The following is a 15,703-nucleotide window of genomic DNA, read 5'->3' on the forward strand; positions in this document are numbered from 1 at the left end:
GAACTAGAAGGTTTGAATTGTCTAGATGAATGTAATTGTAATTTAGAGCATTCCAGAAAAAGAATCAGGTCAAAAAGCCACACGGTTTGAAAGCTATTGCAGTTTTTCAAGTTTTGGAGACCTCCTAAGAATGCTTCAAAGTCAGGTTACGGGCATCAAATGACCTCAAAAAGGGCTGAAAATAGGGTACGAGAAAAGCTGGTCCATAGGGCTGTAGAGCGCTTCGAGAGCTTTCCAAAAATGTAAACGGTTTGTCAATCGGAGCTATGATTCAAAAGTTATGCCTCCCGGAAGTTCGGTTACCGTTTCTGGATTCTTCTAGATTTGCACCGACTTCTAATGCGGCTTCTGGAACCTTCTATTTGGTCGGTGGATGCCTACTAGCACTTTCTAGAATGTACTCCTAGTCCTTAACCCTCCAAGTTCTATTTAAGGAGATTTCTGGCATTGTAAAAGGCAGTTCGGAGTGGAGTTTGAGAGGAGGTACTGAAAGGAGAAATTATCTCCAGATTTATGCTATTGTAAGCCCTTAGGGCATGTTTAGAAGTTTATTTTCTTTGTACTATTTGTACTAGCTTATTTTCTCAGTTAATATAATTTCCCTTTTTTGTTGTGTCCATTCTGTTCTTGGGTTGTGTCCCCATCAAATTGAAATTCCTTAACTAGGTCACATTTAACAGTGTGTGTTGTAACCTTTAATAGAGTTGGCCTTTAACAGGGCATCACTTCAGAAGAGTGAAAAAGCAGTAGCATGTTGCTAGTGGTTTTTCCCAAATTGGGTTTCCACATTAAATCATTGTGACAAGTGTACTGATGGATATGTTGTGTTTTATGTTTTACATTCCTTCATGTTGATCTAATAGTAAAATATCAATTTTGGTTAACACATTAAATTCATGCATCGTTAAGAATGTTGTATGGGTTCACTGAATTGTAAAAAGGTTTTATTTGGACATTTGAACCTTGAATAATTGATTCACCGCCCCCCTCCCCCACCCCGCCCCCCTCAGCTATTCTAAAAAGAATTCCAACAAACATAGCATACCAACCTACGTTTTACTAACTTTTTGGTTTTAGGAATGTACAAAATAAAGAGCTTCAATAGAAATGGTGTGGGCTAGAGCCAATGCCCTACTAAATTCCCTTATCCCAACTATCCAACAATTTTGTGAACTTGACCTGCAATTACCCATAGATCGGCAAAATCCCACTTTTCACTAGTTTTTAAACACTTTTATTAGGGGCTCAGAGGTGGTTAAATATTGTGAGAGCATTGGCTCTTCAAATGTATTTTGCAGGACTAGATATGCCATGCTACATAGATAGTCAAGCTAGAAAAGGAGATCAATGGCTTCACGGGTTCCATCCCAGCCCAAATGGAGCTAGATGCTAGAAATCTTGTGGCAACCCTAAAAGATGTGTGCAAGGAATTGTAGTGTCTATGTACAAGTAGCACCCTGAATTGCATGATTCTACAACAAATGAATTTGTAAAAGCTTCCTAGATCATTCAACATTTAAATTTAGTTTTTTAATCCTTTTCCAAAAGACACTACTAGCTAAGTACAATTGCTATGCTCCCAAAAGTTAATATGCTTATGTGATTAATTGGAAATATAGATTTTTAATGAATATTGTTAATGTTGTTCAAGCCAGATCCAAGATTTGAGGAGGTCAAAGATTTCATTAGGAGAGGGGTGTTTGGAAAATATGACTAGTTTAGTAGTGACAGAACTATACATGAATATGCGAAGGATATATGGGAGATCAAGCTAGTCCAAATAAGCTAGGGATTACCTTTTTCTTCCTTGAAAGTTCTTGTCGAGTTTAGTCAATGTCACCAAATACTAGCACTTTTGTGCCAACTTCAATGAGGCTTAAGACATCAATAATCAAGCAGTTGTTGAAGTTATTCAATTGATATGTTTTTCAAAGCATTGTATGCTTTTCTTGATTCCAATGCAATGTTGTTCCTTCAAAATTACTGTAGTTGTAGGAAAGAACTAAACATGTAATTAAACTTATTAATAAAGGGAGCCCTTAGATTTATATGTACTACAAAATAAATCTCATTTTTATTATTCAATTATCCTATTTTTCATTTCTTTGGAAGCCCTTGAAATTTTCATGAATCTTATTAATCCAACTTGAAATGTTAAGCTATTTGTCTCAAACGGTGTTTGTTTTAATTTTATTGTCTTTTCTTGCACAGAGATCTTTGTTTTAAAGAATTTATAGATCAATTATAACTATTTAGCACTTAATGAGTGAACCATTCCTCTCTCTAATGTATTTTCCATATCAAGTCATTCTTGATAAAACTACCAAAAAATTGCAAGAGCATAGAAACTATTATAGGGACATAGAAAAATCTATTTTGTGCTTAAAATTATGCAATAGGACATTGCACTTTAAGATTGTAAATAACAATTTTGCAACCCATATCATAGAGTGATGAAGATACAGGAAAGAAGGACAAGGATAAAAATTATATTGACATATATGTCCTATACTTAGTCAAATTTGTTAGACTAAATAATTAATTTGCTAATTATTTATTCTATTTACTAAAGCTTACTTAGGTTAATGCATTTATTTATTAGTTGTAGTCTAGGAGTTTGTTATAAGTTGTTGACAATATGAGAGTTTGTTCTCTCTAAGTCATACTTATCCTCCCACCTTGTTCGAGGACTTTCCACCTTATGTGGATGTATGCTTAGTTGTCACACTTATCTCCTAGCATCTTCTAGCTTGCTCTAGAAGATTCTTTGAGTCATTTATATTCAGGCTCCCTCATTGTATTTTCATAACACATTCAGCATATTGTAAATACATATTTTCTTGTGTTTGCATATCTTGTTGTCTCTCATGTGACCCGTTTAGGGCTTTTCCCTAGCTCCATGTTCTTCCTTCCTTGGCTTCCCTTTGATAGGTTATTTGCATGCAGGTAATCTTGGGTGTCTTCAAAGTTGGATTTCATCAACTCTAACATGGTATCAGAGCCTTCCTTCTACTACTTCGTTGAAGGATTTTTGAAGCCATGATTTGAAGTCACAAACTCTAATTTGTTTATGCATTTTTCTTCAAATCAGGGGTAGACCAATTTTTTGGAGCACATTGAGCCCAAACGGACACTGCCATTAGATTCAGAAGGCATTTTTCAACTAGGATCCATATAAAATTTGTCAATTTTGGAGATAGAGCTCCAGGAGGCAAAAAAAATTTAATTGCAGGAGGTTCTGTATGGCTGTACGAATGATTTGGCATTAAAAAAATTTTAATAATCAATTTTAGGCCACACCATTGTGAGGCCACCCACCCTCCACTCACACCTGGCCAGTTGCCGGCTCACAACCATTGTAGAGCTCAGCCTCCTCCCTAGCCTCTCTACCGCTCCTCCCAGTTGCGCTTCCTGCATAGTGCCACCTCCGCTTCTAGTTTAACGCTGCTCCACCAGCTTTGTTTTGATTTTTTTCACTCTACTAGCAGTTGACGCTCGTCCATAGCCTCCATGCTGCCCCTATACACATTAGCACCCATGTTAATTTATCTGTACAATCAGCACACTATTGGCACTTACGTGGAATACTTTACTGAGTCAACAAAAGAGGTACAGTCAACCAGTACATTAGCACACTTGGCAGTTTTCCATACTGATAGGTTGCAGGGGTGTCATGTGGCACTTTGCCACGTGGACCCAGCCATGTCAGCCACACCTACCACATGGCACCCACGTGGCATATTTTTGTGGCAACGGCCTCCAAGCCGTCAAATTTAAGCCACTAGTTGTTGACATCAACATGATGTCATCCCAGCATCAGTAGATGTTCTTGACCTCTCCTCCAAGGTCCTTTTTGACCTACGATTTTTTGGCCATAACTTAGGCATACGGAGGTATTTTTTCGATCCGAAAGAAGCGCCAAAAAGTCAGTTCTGAGATAGAGACATTGGTGTAGGTCTTTTTTAGGTTTTGATACAATTTTATACTTTTTTTGCAGTCAAAGTCTAAAGTCCTATTTTTGACTCTGACAAGCTTTTCTTTTGCATCCCTTACCCGTTTTTTGAAAATGTTATATTTCTAGAAAGCTTTTTCTATCTACTTTTCAGAAATGTTGTTATTTCCTTCAAATTCTACCCCATGCTCTTTCTATCATTATTTTTGCATTTTTAGTCCATGGTGGATATCTTGGGTATTTCAGGTCTGAGGATCATTTTCTTAGTATGGGATCCTTTGTTTTGGACTCTACTATGTTTTGTATCAGCTTGTTTTTTGTTTTGATCATTGTAGCTATCATTTTGAAGAAATTTTATGTATCACACTGAGATAAAGTGTCACTCTTACATTTCGGGGGTCATGAACGTTGTTTTGAAATAGTTGTACTTGCACTATTTTTCATAAAGCGTCATGGGGGGATAGGTTTTGCCATTTTTTTTCCCTCTTCCTTTGTCAAGTGAGTGTCCCTTCCATGAAATTAGCCCGCGCAGAGTTAGTTTGACCATGCCTTTATGGATGTTTGTACCTCTTCATCTTTCTCTTTGTTCTTGGTTTGTCTGCAGGAGATTTTGGCCCATTTTTTCAGTTGCCTATCATCTCACCCTATCTGCATTAAGGGGGGGTTATGTTGTTGTTCTAATGCATCTTTGGTTCGATGGTTCGATAGTGTGAACTATGTATTCAGTAGTTGATCCTATATACAAGGTGATTGCAATGGTTGGCTACCTATGCATTTCGGTGAGATGGATCATCTACTAGATAGACACGCTCGGTTCATGCCTTCTTCTTCCATGGAGGTTCTTCATATCATTAGTTTCTTCTTGATGGCAGAGTTTTTACAGCTTCTTCATGCTTCAATGATGCTCTTCATGATCACTCTTTGTTCCTGTTTTAAGGGACATTCCCTAGTTGGAGGCTTCTTCAGTTCTTCACTAGGTTCTTACCTCTTTTTGGGGGAGGATTTTTCCCATGTGGTTTTCTCTCTTTCCCCATTTTTAGATGTTGCATTTTGTTGCATTGTTCATGGGTACCTAACATGGCCTCGTTGCCGAGACCCATTTTGTATTTCATCTTAGTTTTGTGAGCTTAAGGCATTTCCCTAAGTTGCGCTTAAGGGGGGCTGTTAGAGTAAATAATTAATTTACTAATTATTTATTCTATTTACTTAAGATTACTTAGGTTAATGCATTTATTTATTAGTTGTAGTCTAGGAGTTTGTTATAAGTTGTTGACAATACAAGAGTTTTTTCTCTCTAAATCATACTTATCCTCTCACCTTTTTCAAGGACTTTCCACCTCATGTAGATGTATGCTTAGTTGTCACACTTATCTCCTAGCATCTTTTAGGTCGCTCTAGAAGATTCCTTGAGTCCTTTATATTTGAGCTCCCTCATTGTATTTTCATAACACATTTAGCATATTGTAAATACATATTTTCTTATGTTTGCATATCTTGTTGTCTCTCATGTTCGTTTAGGGTTTTTCCCTAGCTCCATGCTCTTCCTTCCTTGGCTTCCCTTTGACAGGTTATTTTCATGTAGGTGATCTTGGGCATTTTCGAAGTTGGATTTCATCAACTCCAACAAGATTAGTGTGCATATCCACAAATCCAAGAATTTTAAGGCTGCAACCTGTGTCAAACTATTGAAATGGAAGAGTCTAATAAATGCTCTACTCTTGGCAATTTTCCTATGAAATCTCAATTTTATGTGGGATAGGAGAAGCCTATTAAGGATTTGAAGGAGATTTTGTTAAAGAGCAAGGTGTCGATTATTGGGGTTTATTGTATGGGCAGTGGTGGGAAAACTACTTTGGTTGTTTTGGTAGAAAGATGGGTTGTGTAGACATGAAGTACGAAATGGATGACTTGAATAAGAAGGAAAGAGAATGACTTCAAAGTAGGGTGACTTGAGAGTCTTGCCAAAGATTTCCAACAATGACATTTTCTCTCTTATCAAATTTTTAAAAAAATTCAAATGATTTATGATAGAAAATAATAAGAAATCTAAAAGAAATGCTAGATTTCAACATATCTAAATTTATTTTACAAATTTTCTTATTATTATTTGTTTATTTTGTTTGTCTAATACTCTTTGATGCATTTGTAGCAATTTGGGGTAAATCGGCTAGGATTTGGAATCCTGGGAAGTCTCTGCTTATCAATGCTTTGACCATCCAACTCCGTTTGTTTGTAAAAGTTAAGATAATCAAATTTTAAGATGACAAAACTGATAGCATGAAAGGCTACTTTAAAGTTAGACAAGACATTCAATAGAATCATCTGGTGGGTGAGTCAAGCGGAGTTTTCACATGTGTGTTGATTGGGTATTTGTTGCCAGGAATGGCTCGTGTTGGTTCTGCAACTGATTGGCGTGCACTTGCAGCCTTGGGGCTTAGTTTATTCACCTTTGAGTTTTACTATTTGACAGCTTTGTTCTACAATCCTCCACCAGTCGCCCATGAATTTTTTATAACCCCTTCAGTAATCAATATAGTTATAATCGTATCAATTATATTGGTAGTTTTACTTTCAAGCTATGCAATTTTAGCAGGTAAAACAATTCGTGGTACACTAGTGCAAAGGATTAGTGTCATTCAGTGCGATAAGAGGAAGAGAAGTGAAGAGGGACCATGGCAAAAATTTGAAGGTGAGATAGTTGAATCATATTTTTTGTCTCAAGTTTGAAGCAAGCGAAGGATACGTTCAAGAAAAATAAAGAAAGGGGTTGTAAGTGCAAGGATCTAATCAATTTCATCAAGCCTCACTTTCATTTGGACACCCATGATGATGAAAGATTTGTAACTTGAATTAAATGGTTGTCAATTGTTGTAAAGCAATGATATCAGCTCTTAACTAGTACCAATTAATCTGCTAGCCACAACCTCTACAAATCATTGTTCCATATGTTTGACAACTTCATGCATTTGGTGCATTTATAGTAGCTCCCTTCTCTATTTGGCAGAGCTCATTGATGCCCTGAAAATGCAAGATAATGTCTTATTTTCTAATCGTACATTTACGTGGTGGATGATGAAGGGTAGATTCACAATCCATATATTCAGCTGGTGAGATAACATTCACAGTTAGGAATCAAAAATCCATTGAAATTTATGCTGACAATGATGGAAACCAGTGGCTGTTTAATCATTAGGGTTTGACAAGAGGCTAAATGCGATTCTAATCTTTGAAAAGTCCATTGAACCTAACTGAGAACAAAACGCCATACCTCTATGGAATGCAGACTCAACTATGATAATCCAGATGAAACGTGAAGCCGCTGCAGATTGAACCCTGAAAATGGGGAGTGAAGCCATTGTGGAGTGAAAATGGAGAGTGAAACCATTATGGAGTGGAGAAGAAAATGATTTGGCTACCAAAACATTTTAACCCTTATGTGCAAACTCACGGATCCGAAAAAATATGAAATTTGGAATAATAGGATTGAGAATAGGAATGGCCTATTTTAATAACATTTTTTTGGCATAGACTTATGCTTGTTTTAGGGGTAAAATTGGAATACAAAACTCTATTCTCTATTCCGAATTGGCATACCAAGTACATAATAGAAAACATATTCGAGAATGTTTGTTCCTATTCCAGCAACGAAACGAGCCCTAATTGATAGCTCTTTTGATTAGTAGAGAATCTATACAGCTGTATTAGTCACATTTGTTGTAAAATTGTTGAAATAGTCACATAAATAGTTGCGACATTAATGTATTCACATCAAGTGGAGAATCTATACAACTGTATTAGTCACATTTGTTGTAAAATTGGTGAAATAGTCACATAAATAGTTGCGACATTACTGTATTAACATCAAGTGGAGAATCTATACAGCTGTATTAGTCACATTTGTTGTAAAATTGTTGAAATAGTCACATAAATAATTGCCACATTAATATATTCACATCAAGTGGAGAATCTATACAACTGTGTTAGTCACATTTATTGTAAAATTGTTGAAATAGTCACATAAATAGTTGCGACATTAATATATTCACATCAATTCTCATCCCCGACGACATTGATGTATTGAGCAAGAGATGCTTTTGCTTCCCACCGAGAGAAAATAAATCAATTATTGGACAAAATTTGACGTCAGCTATGGGATAACTTATGTCGTCAGGGATGAGAATTGAATAACACCAAGGACAGTTTTGTACAGTTTTGTATGGTCTTCGTTAAAGGATTGAATAACACCAAGGACAGTTTGAATGGGCTCTCTAATGTCGGTGTTTGACGAAGCATAAATGGCATCTTCGTATATGAGCCATATATTTTAGATAAGAATGCAAGCGTTATGAATGAGAAACTGCAAGGACATGAAGCGCACGTAGCTTTGACTGAGTTTTAAAGTGCCTTTAGAGTCCGTAAGTGACACGACATAGCCACGGGAACTCATGTAGATATAATCCCCTCCACACCATTCATTCTCGACAACAAACATAAGCTGCCTATCAACTCTGTCTCTCTACACCTTCCTTCTGTGGTAAGAAAATCTTGGCAGGAGAATGGCAAGTCGCGCTGCTTTAGTGCTGGGCTTCATAGCCCTTGCAGCGATTTTAATGTTTCATACAACGGAAGCGTTGGTTTTTGCATTCTCTAATCACGCTCAAGGAACCACCGGCGGCGACAAATTCGATCAAGAGATTGGGTCCAGCGGAGCCTTTGAAATTATGGACTCCTCCACCAAATTCATCTGGAACACCTTCCACCAGAGCTCCGCTACGGATAGGAAGAGTGTGGAAAAAGTTACTCTGATCGTGGAAAGCATGGACGGCGTTGCGTACACAAGTGCTGACGAAATTCACCTGAGTTCAGACTATGTTGGCAACTACGGAGGAGACGTGAAGGCAGAGATACGAGGAGTTTTGTACCACGAGATGACTCACGTGTGGCAGTGGAACGGCCAAGGGAATGCCCCCAGTGGTCTTATTGAAGGAATTGCTGACTATGTACGCTTAACTGCAGGGTTGGCTCCTTCTCACTGGGTTAAGCCTGGCAGTGGTGACAAATGGGACCAGGGTTATGATGTCACTGCCCTTTTCTTGCAGTATTGTGACAGTGTTAGCTCTGGTTTTGTTGCCAATATGAATGCTAAAATGGCTTTTGGGTGGAATCTGGGCTTCTTTAATGATCTCACTGGTAAATCCGTTGATCAGCTTTGGAGCGACTACAAGGCTAAGTATACTTCTGCCTAGACGAGATTATTGTGTGTTAATATGATCTTCCAGAAATGGTTAGCTATGTCAAATAAGTGAACCCCATACGGGAATTATAAATTACGCACAAACAAAGCTTGAAGGTGTTCAATTTATAGATATATAAAATAAAATTTTAAGTTGAATCAATCTCTTCTGATTGAGAGCCGATGGTTTATGTTAGAATTGAACCATGTTTTAATGCTATTGACACCTTTGGCGATAAATCACAATGCCAGATATATATGTTGTTTTCTTTGTATGATTTTAATAAATATATTCTGAAAGTTTAATTATCAATATGCCTCTTCATGAATATAAATCTAAAATATAAATGAGACTATTATATACAATTATATTCACCAGCAAAAGGTTAAGAAAAAAACTATATGATTGCACAACACAATTATATTTACCAAAATTACAATCGTAGATAAATATATAAAAGTCAATGATACAACAACAAAATTAACTATAGGTATGTATGATAAAAATTTTGATGAACAGTCCCTTTCTATTAATTAAAATAATAAAGTTACATATTAAAAAAAAAAGGGCGGCAGGATACAAAGATCATCCCACAAGAGTTCATACAGCCCAAAGTCAGAAAGCTAACAAATATTCATTAAAAAATAGATAAGTTGCCCTCAGACAACCAAAGCAGTGCCATCCGAGTTTGGAGGATTACATCAATCATTAGAGCCCCATACATCAGTGGGGTTTGTGGGTGGCTCGAGTGGAGCCCACACATCATCAATAACTGTATCCTTATCTATATCTTCCTCTCCCTCTGCCATAGGAGGTGAGATCACCAAATCATGGCGGTTGAATGACCACTTCAGATCTCTACTGGAGGAGGGCCAACCACAAACAAGATGAGGGACTTAAACTCCACCATTTAATAGAAATGTTAGTAGCTTAAAAACTAGATTTAGAGAACTGCAATTTTTTTTTTAAAATCACATCTTCAAATGTTGAATGCAACTATCTCCAATTTCTTGTTGAAGTTTAGATTTGTATGATTTCAAAAAAAAAAAAAGTGGCAACCTATACCCCCATTTTGGTCCTCCATCTTTGCACTCTTACTCTGCATACTTCAAATACAAAAATGAGCCCCCCAGCTATAGAGTAATTTTTAAGTGGGAGCATACCATTGTGATACTAATGCCAATGACACCCAAACCTGTCCATATATGAATTCATCTAGAGATACCACTTTATTTATGGATCTTGCATTTGCCTCTACAACTAATATAAATTATGTCTAATTCTAATGTTAATCAAATTTTTGTTGGCTTATATGAGTTAGGGTTTCATTTATTTAATTTATTATTCTTCTTATTTTTCTTGAAAGTTATGTGCACAACTAATATTTCTGTGTGTTTGTGAGTATTTTGATCCATGAATCACCAAATTCACATAAATACATATTTTATAGCTTGGATGCATCACTACCTATTATGTTATCTAGAATCCAACATTTGTAAATTTATTTCAGCTAATGTGAAACCCTAATTAGAAAGAGCAATTTGAAGCATGACTATCCCAACTTAGGAATGATCATCCTTAGAAGCCTTTTTTGAATGAAAGTGCAAATGGTGGACCTCTTGCATAATAAAGTAAGAAAAATATTCCTCCTTAATTCTCCATCTTATAGATTTGGTTTGCATGCTACAAGATCATTCAATTACCTACATAAGAATAATGAGAAAATCATCCATCAATTAAGATTGAATTATTGAGCATTTAACTTGATTGTTTTCTTGACTACATCTTATTTCTACCTTGGTTTTTAGCATTGGACTAGTCTAAGAAGATTTCCATAGAGGGTAAATTTTTTGGAGAGAAACTAAAATTATTTGCATTGCAACTATTGTTATAAGAAACAATGCAAACCAAATCTATAAGATGGAGAATTAAGGAGGAAGGAATATTTATTTTTCTTACTTTATTATGCAGGAGATCCACCATTTGCACTTTCATTCAAAAAAGGCTTCTAAGGATGATCATTCCTAAGTTGGGCTAGTCATGCTTCAAATTGCTCTTTCTAATTAGGGTTTCACATTGGCTGAAATAAATTTACAAATGTTGGATTCTAGATAACATAATAGGTAGTGATGTGTTTGATCCATGAATCACCAAATTCACATAAATACATATTTTATAGCTTGGATATAAAAGTTTTCAAGCTAGTCCTTCATCACGTTAGAGTCTCTAAAAAACTAAAAGATAACATAATCAAATGAAAACCAATTCACATAAAACATAATGACAATTACTAGTCACCAAGAGGGAGTATATTTTACGTGATACGTTGTGTTCAAGGAGTGTTAAAAAAATTACCAAACTTCAAAAATATGCATCACATCACATTTAATACATCTTGATAATCACATCTTTTCCTTTTTAATCTCACACATTTCTAAATTCAAAATACAACATGCAATATGTGTGCAAACAAAATCCATGTTCTTCTTACATATCATACTAGGTTACTTAAAGAACCGCATGAATCTGGAATCAAAAATCTTGCACCACATATGTATCACATGTCATTTACACAATAAAAGACATATTTTCATTTCTATCACAAGCCCAATCTAGAATTTTGCAGGCACTCATATCCTAGTTCAAAGTAAACCACCATTTGACTATCTCAATAGATACTATAAAACCACATCCTTCTTGGATCACACATGCAAAAATAAGTACTTCATGTATAACCATAACTATCTAAGGTATGCAGAATACAAATAATTCTAGAAATTTCCATTTTGACAGTCTTTAAAAGAATGCAAGGTCAACACAAAATCATGACATACATAAGGAGCATCCTATCCTTCTATATCAAACTAATCATAATTTAGAGAGACAATAATCAATTCAAAAACCAACACATATGCACATAGACTACACTTAGGTTACTTACAATTTCGTTTCATAGGGTTATGTTTAAATAAGCATAGTGAACTCAAGGCATGAGTGTGGAACTAAGAGATTTGATGCCATTTGTAAAGACTACCCTTGGAAAAACAATACCATAAATCTGCATAAAATGCAAAATTCAAAGAGAGTCAAGGTGATTTGAATATTGACTAGTAAATGCTAGTTATTAATTATCATTAAATTTTAAAAAGAACTATATCAGGTCTAAAAGACTCTTAATTTAGTCACCACAATATCAAGTTGTACCGAATATGTTGACCCAACTATCAAAGGCTCCAAAACCTATCAAAGAAAATAAAGGAGTGAGAATATTGTAGGAATGCTTTACCACCCTACCATGAACTTGTTAAGCTTCCTCATAATCTTTCTTGGCATGAAAGATATCCAACCCAACATCAAGGAAGACTAACCAAGAAAAACTATGAGCATTAATAGAATTTGTGCATCACATTGTATACCATATAATCATAAAGTCACCATCCACCCATGCTTTATCATATTTGTAACATAAATACATCCCTACCACTTTCTTCCATTATGTGGAATCCACTCCATATCACCATGTGATTAATTTAGTGGTGATTATTGTAATAAAAATCATCAAAGAGCAACAAATCATCAATAATATACAAATGATTATTAACTTCAAATAAATAAAATGTGAATAAATATGTATAATATTTGCCTTATCTAAACACATAGGCCTGTCAAATTTAACACAAGCTCTTAAGTGATCCCAAAGATTATTCTAACTATTAATTTATTTAAACATCATTAAACTTCACAAGATGATGCTTCAAAAAGACAAAAAAATGAAATTCTCTCAAGTACAACTCCCCCATTAAATTGAAATTACTTCTAACAAAGAAACTTAGCCCTCTATTAGGAATTTTGAAACCAAAATACTGTACTTTGAAACTTGCATCAGAATTAAAATAACACAAGTTCCTAACACATTCACAATTAACACAAGCTCTTAACATATTCAATCTTGCAAGAAAGCCTCATATGTTAAACTCTATTTTGTTTTCTAATTCAAGTTCATACATAACTGATCATAACATGATAAGTCAAGAGACCAATTCAACTATTATTATGCATCTAACAAGATGATTTTTTTTTATAGAATAAATTTCTCATTATCAATCAATATGGAATTTACACAACATATATAGTCTAGCTTAGCCTAAATACACAATTCACATTGTTACAATATGGAAGAACACCCCCAATTCTATCATTTCAATACCCAAGTGATACATTATCCCAGAACTTGTAATTTCTAAGAGATAGTGTGATAGCGTGTTTAAATCTAATTCTAAGAACAAATACTTAATCACTTCATCAATTAATTCACAAAAGAATTAATTGCTAAACAATTAATGTATTTGGTAACCACAAAAAAAAGTATACTACACTATCCATATGAATTCAAATGACATAAACGAAGAGACATTTAGCATTCTCGTAACACCTTCATAGAATTGTAATAATAGATATTAACAAATTCCCCAATAATTACTATTCACCTCAACAAACAATGATATTTTATTCCAACAAACATATAAGGATGAAGATACTTTTATTTGTTGTTAAGATAACATGCTATTTACATGCACAACTAGTAACAGAAAAATTGAAACATAAGATCTGAGGAGGCCTTCCTTTTATGCACCCAACTGCTAACACTTTTAAAGAATTATTTCAAAGAAAAGTCAACTACATGGGCCCTTCATCAACAACTTTATGTACCCCAAACATTTAACCATTCCGCTCTTATTACTAATTCCTAAATATGAGAATTGAATCTGACCGCTTGCCTAGAAGGTTCGGTTGGGCATCACTTTGAGATATTAATCCAAGTGGTTAATACATTTGTTTATCCCGATCTTCATTTGAATATATATAACGTACCAATATCTTGACTTCTGATCATTATTAGACACTATGACATTTAGAGTCATTATACAAATGATAGCAATTGAATAATATATTTCTGTGCATACCTTAAACCTACAGGGTCGTCACATGTTCCCATACCCTAATCAATTTCATGAATTGGCTGGTTAGAAGGCATTTGGAGCCTCATAGAAAAGAATGTAAACGTGCACTAGTAAGTCTTATAGGTTGGAGACATAGGCAATTATTGAACAAACTTTGTATTATATCTTGAATCGTGAATCAAGGTTAGAGTTAATGGCTTATTTGGATTTTCTAGTAAGAGGAGAATCATTACCAATCTCGTTAAGGAAGCATAAAAAATATTCCAATATAACAAAACTTCTCATGCGGTGCTATGAAGTTTCCTTAACAATATTTCAATAGTGTTAATTCAACACACAGACTAAAGGATTCAAATGACTAATAACATAATTAAGAGATCCATTACCAAGATACAATACCTACTCAATGGCTCAAACATTATTTTCCAATTACCTTTTGGACAAGAAGGAAACCTGAATGGAATTAGTGTCTCTTGCTTCTCTGATCCAAAGTGGAGCCCCATTCACTCCCCTTTCGTTTCTATTTCCCTTTGATCTGTCACTGCCCTCCTCGGAGGTTTTCTGTCAAGATTACGAAAGAAAATCCATCTCTCTAACATGCCCTCCCCAACTGGTTACTAGCTGCCATGAATTTAAGTTATAGCCGACCTTCTAATTTCCGCACACCCCGAAGTAGTTATAACCGTCTCATACATTTCAATGAAAATTTTCTAACTAAGAATTTTTTTTGATAAAAATCCACATGTCAAAGAATTATCGACTATTTAGGCATCCAATGAAGTGGGTTGTGACAAGGAGAAAGAAATACCTTCTACAGATAACTGTTCTCTGATAGACATGATTGTAAAATATTGAAGGACATGCCAACTGTTTGTTAGAGTGCTTCATAGGATTGTGTTTGCATGGAAACTCCTGCTTGCCAGATTCTTAGGAAGAGGATATAGAAACTCTTAATAAATTTTGACTTGCAGACTTCGATTTAGAATTCTTAGTATTTTCCAACGTCCTCAAGCGTTTCAATAGGCTACACGTGGAAATTTTTTTTCAGATGTAACCATTAAAGCCTGCAACTTCTCTCATAGATGTTTGCAAAAGCCCGAAGTAGGGCATATGAATTGTTGGTCCCCAAAGAAATATGAGTTCATAGAATGTGCTGATTGTACGATACTCGCAAAGAATATCCATTTGATAGTCTTAAGATACTTTGAAGAAAATCCAATTAGCATGTGTAAATGTTGAATGAGAATGAGAGACTTGGCACAGGGTATGAATATCTGTGAAAATATCGAAGATAATATTTTTTTCTAATGTTATTGTTGCACCGCTCTAGTACACATGTATGTAAAACGTGAAATCGTATACGAGACGTCCAAACTCTTTGACAATACGCCTATAGAAATTTGGGTTTATGGAATTCCATGATTGTAGGAATTCCCTGATTGCGGCATATGAGCAAAGGAAAATTGTATGAATATTAATGAACTTCAAGAATAAATGAATTCGGTACTTGTAGACCCAGTCATCTCCTATGATAAAAATTAATCTTTTTAACCAAT

At 35.1% G+C, this 15,703-nt stretch overlaps 1 protein-coding gene across 1 annotated transcript; it reads left to right on the plus strand.

Moving 5' to 3' along the window:
* The first annotated feature begins 8,285 nt into the window (after positions 1–8,285).
* On the plus strand, positions 8,286–9,348 carry LOC149555140 (uncharacterized). Its single transcript, XM_089829154.1, has one exon. It carries the CDS (start codon positions 8,509–8,511, stop codon positions 9,196–9,198), a length of 690 nt encoding a protein of 229 aa, XP_089685280.1. The 5' UTR covers positions 8,286–8,508; the 3' UTR covers positions 9,199–9,348.
* The last annotated feature ends 6,355 nt before the right edge of the window (positions 9,349–15,703 follow it).

The sequence above is a fragment of the Cupressus sempervirens genome, chromosome 5 (assembly GCF_028749045.1).
Source record: "Cupressus sempervirens isolate cs-2001-9-10 chromosome 5, ASM2874904v1, whole genome shotgun sequence".
Classification (NCBI taxonomy): domain Eukaryota; kingdom Viridiplantae; phylum Streptophyta; class Pinopsida; order Cupressales; family Cupressaceae; genus Cupressus; species Cupressus sempervirens.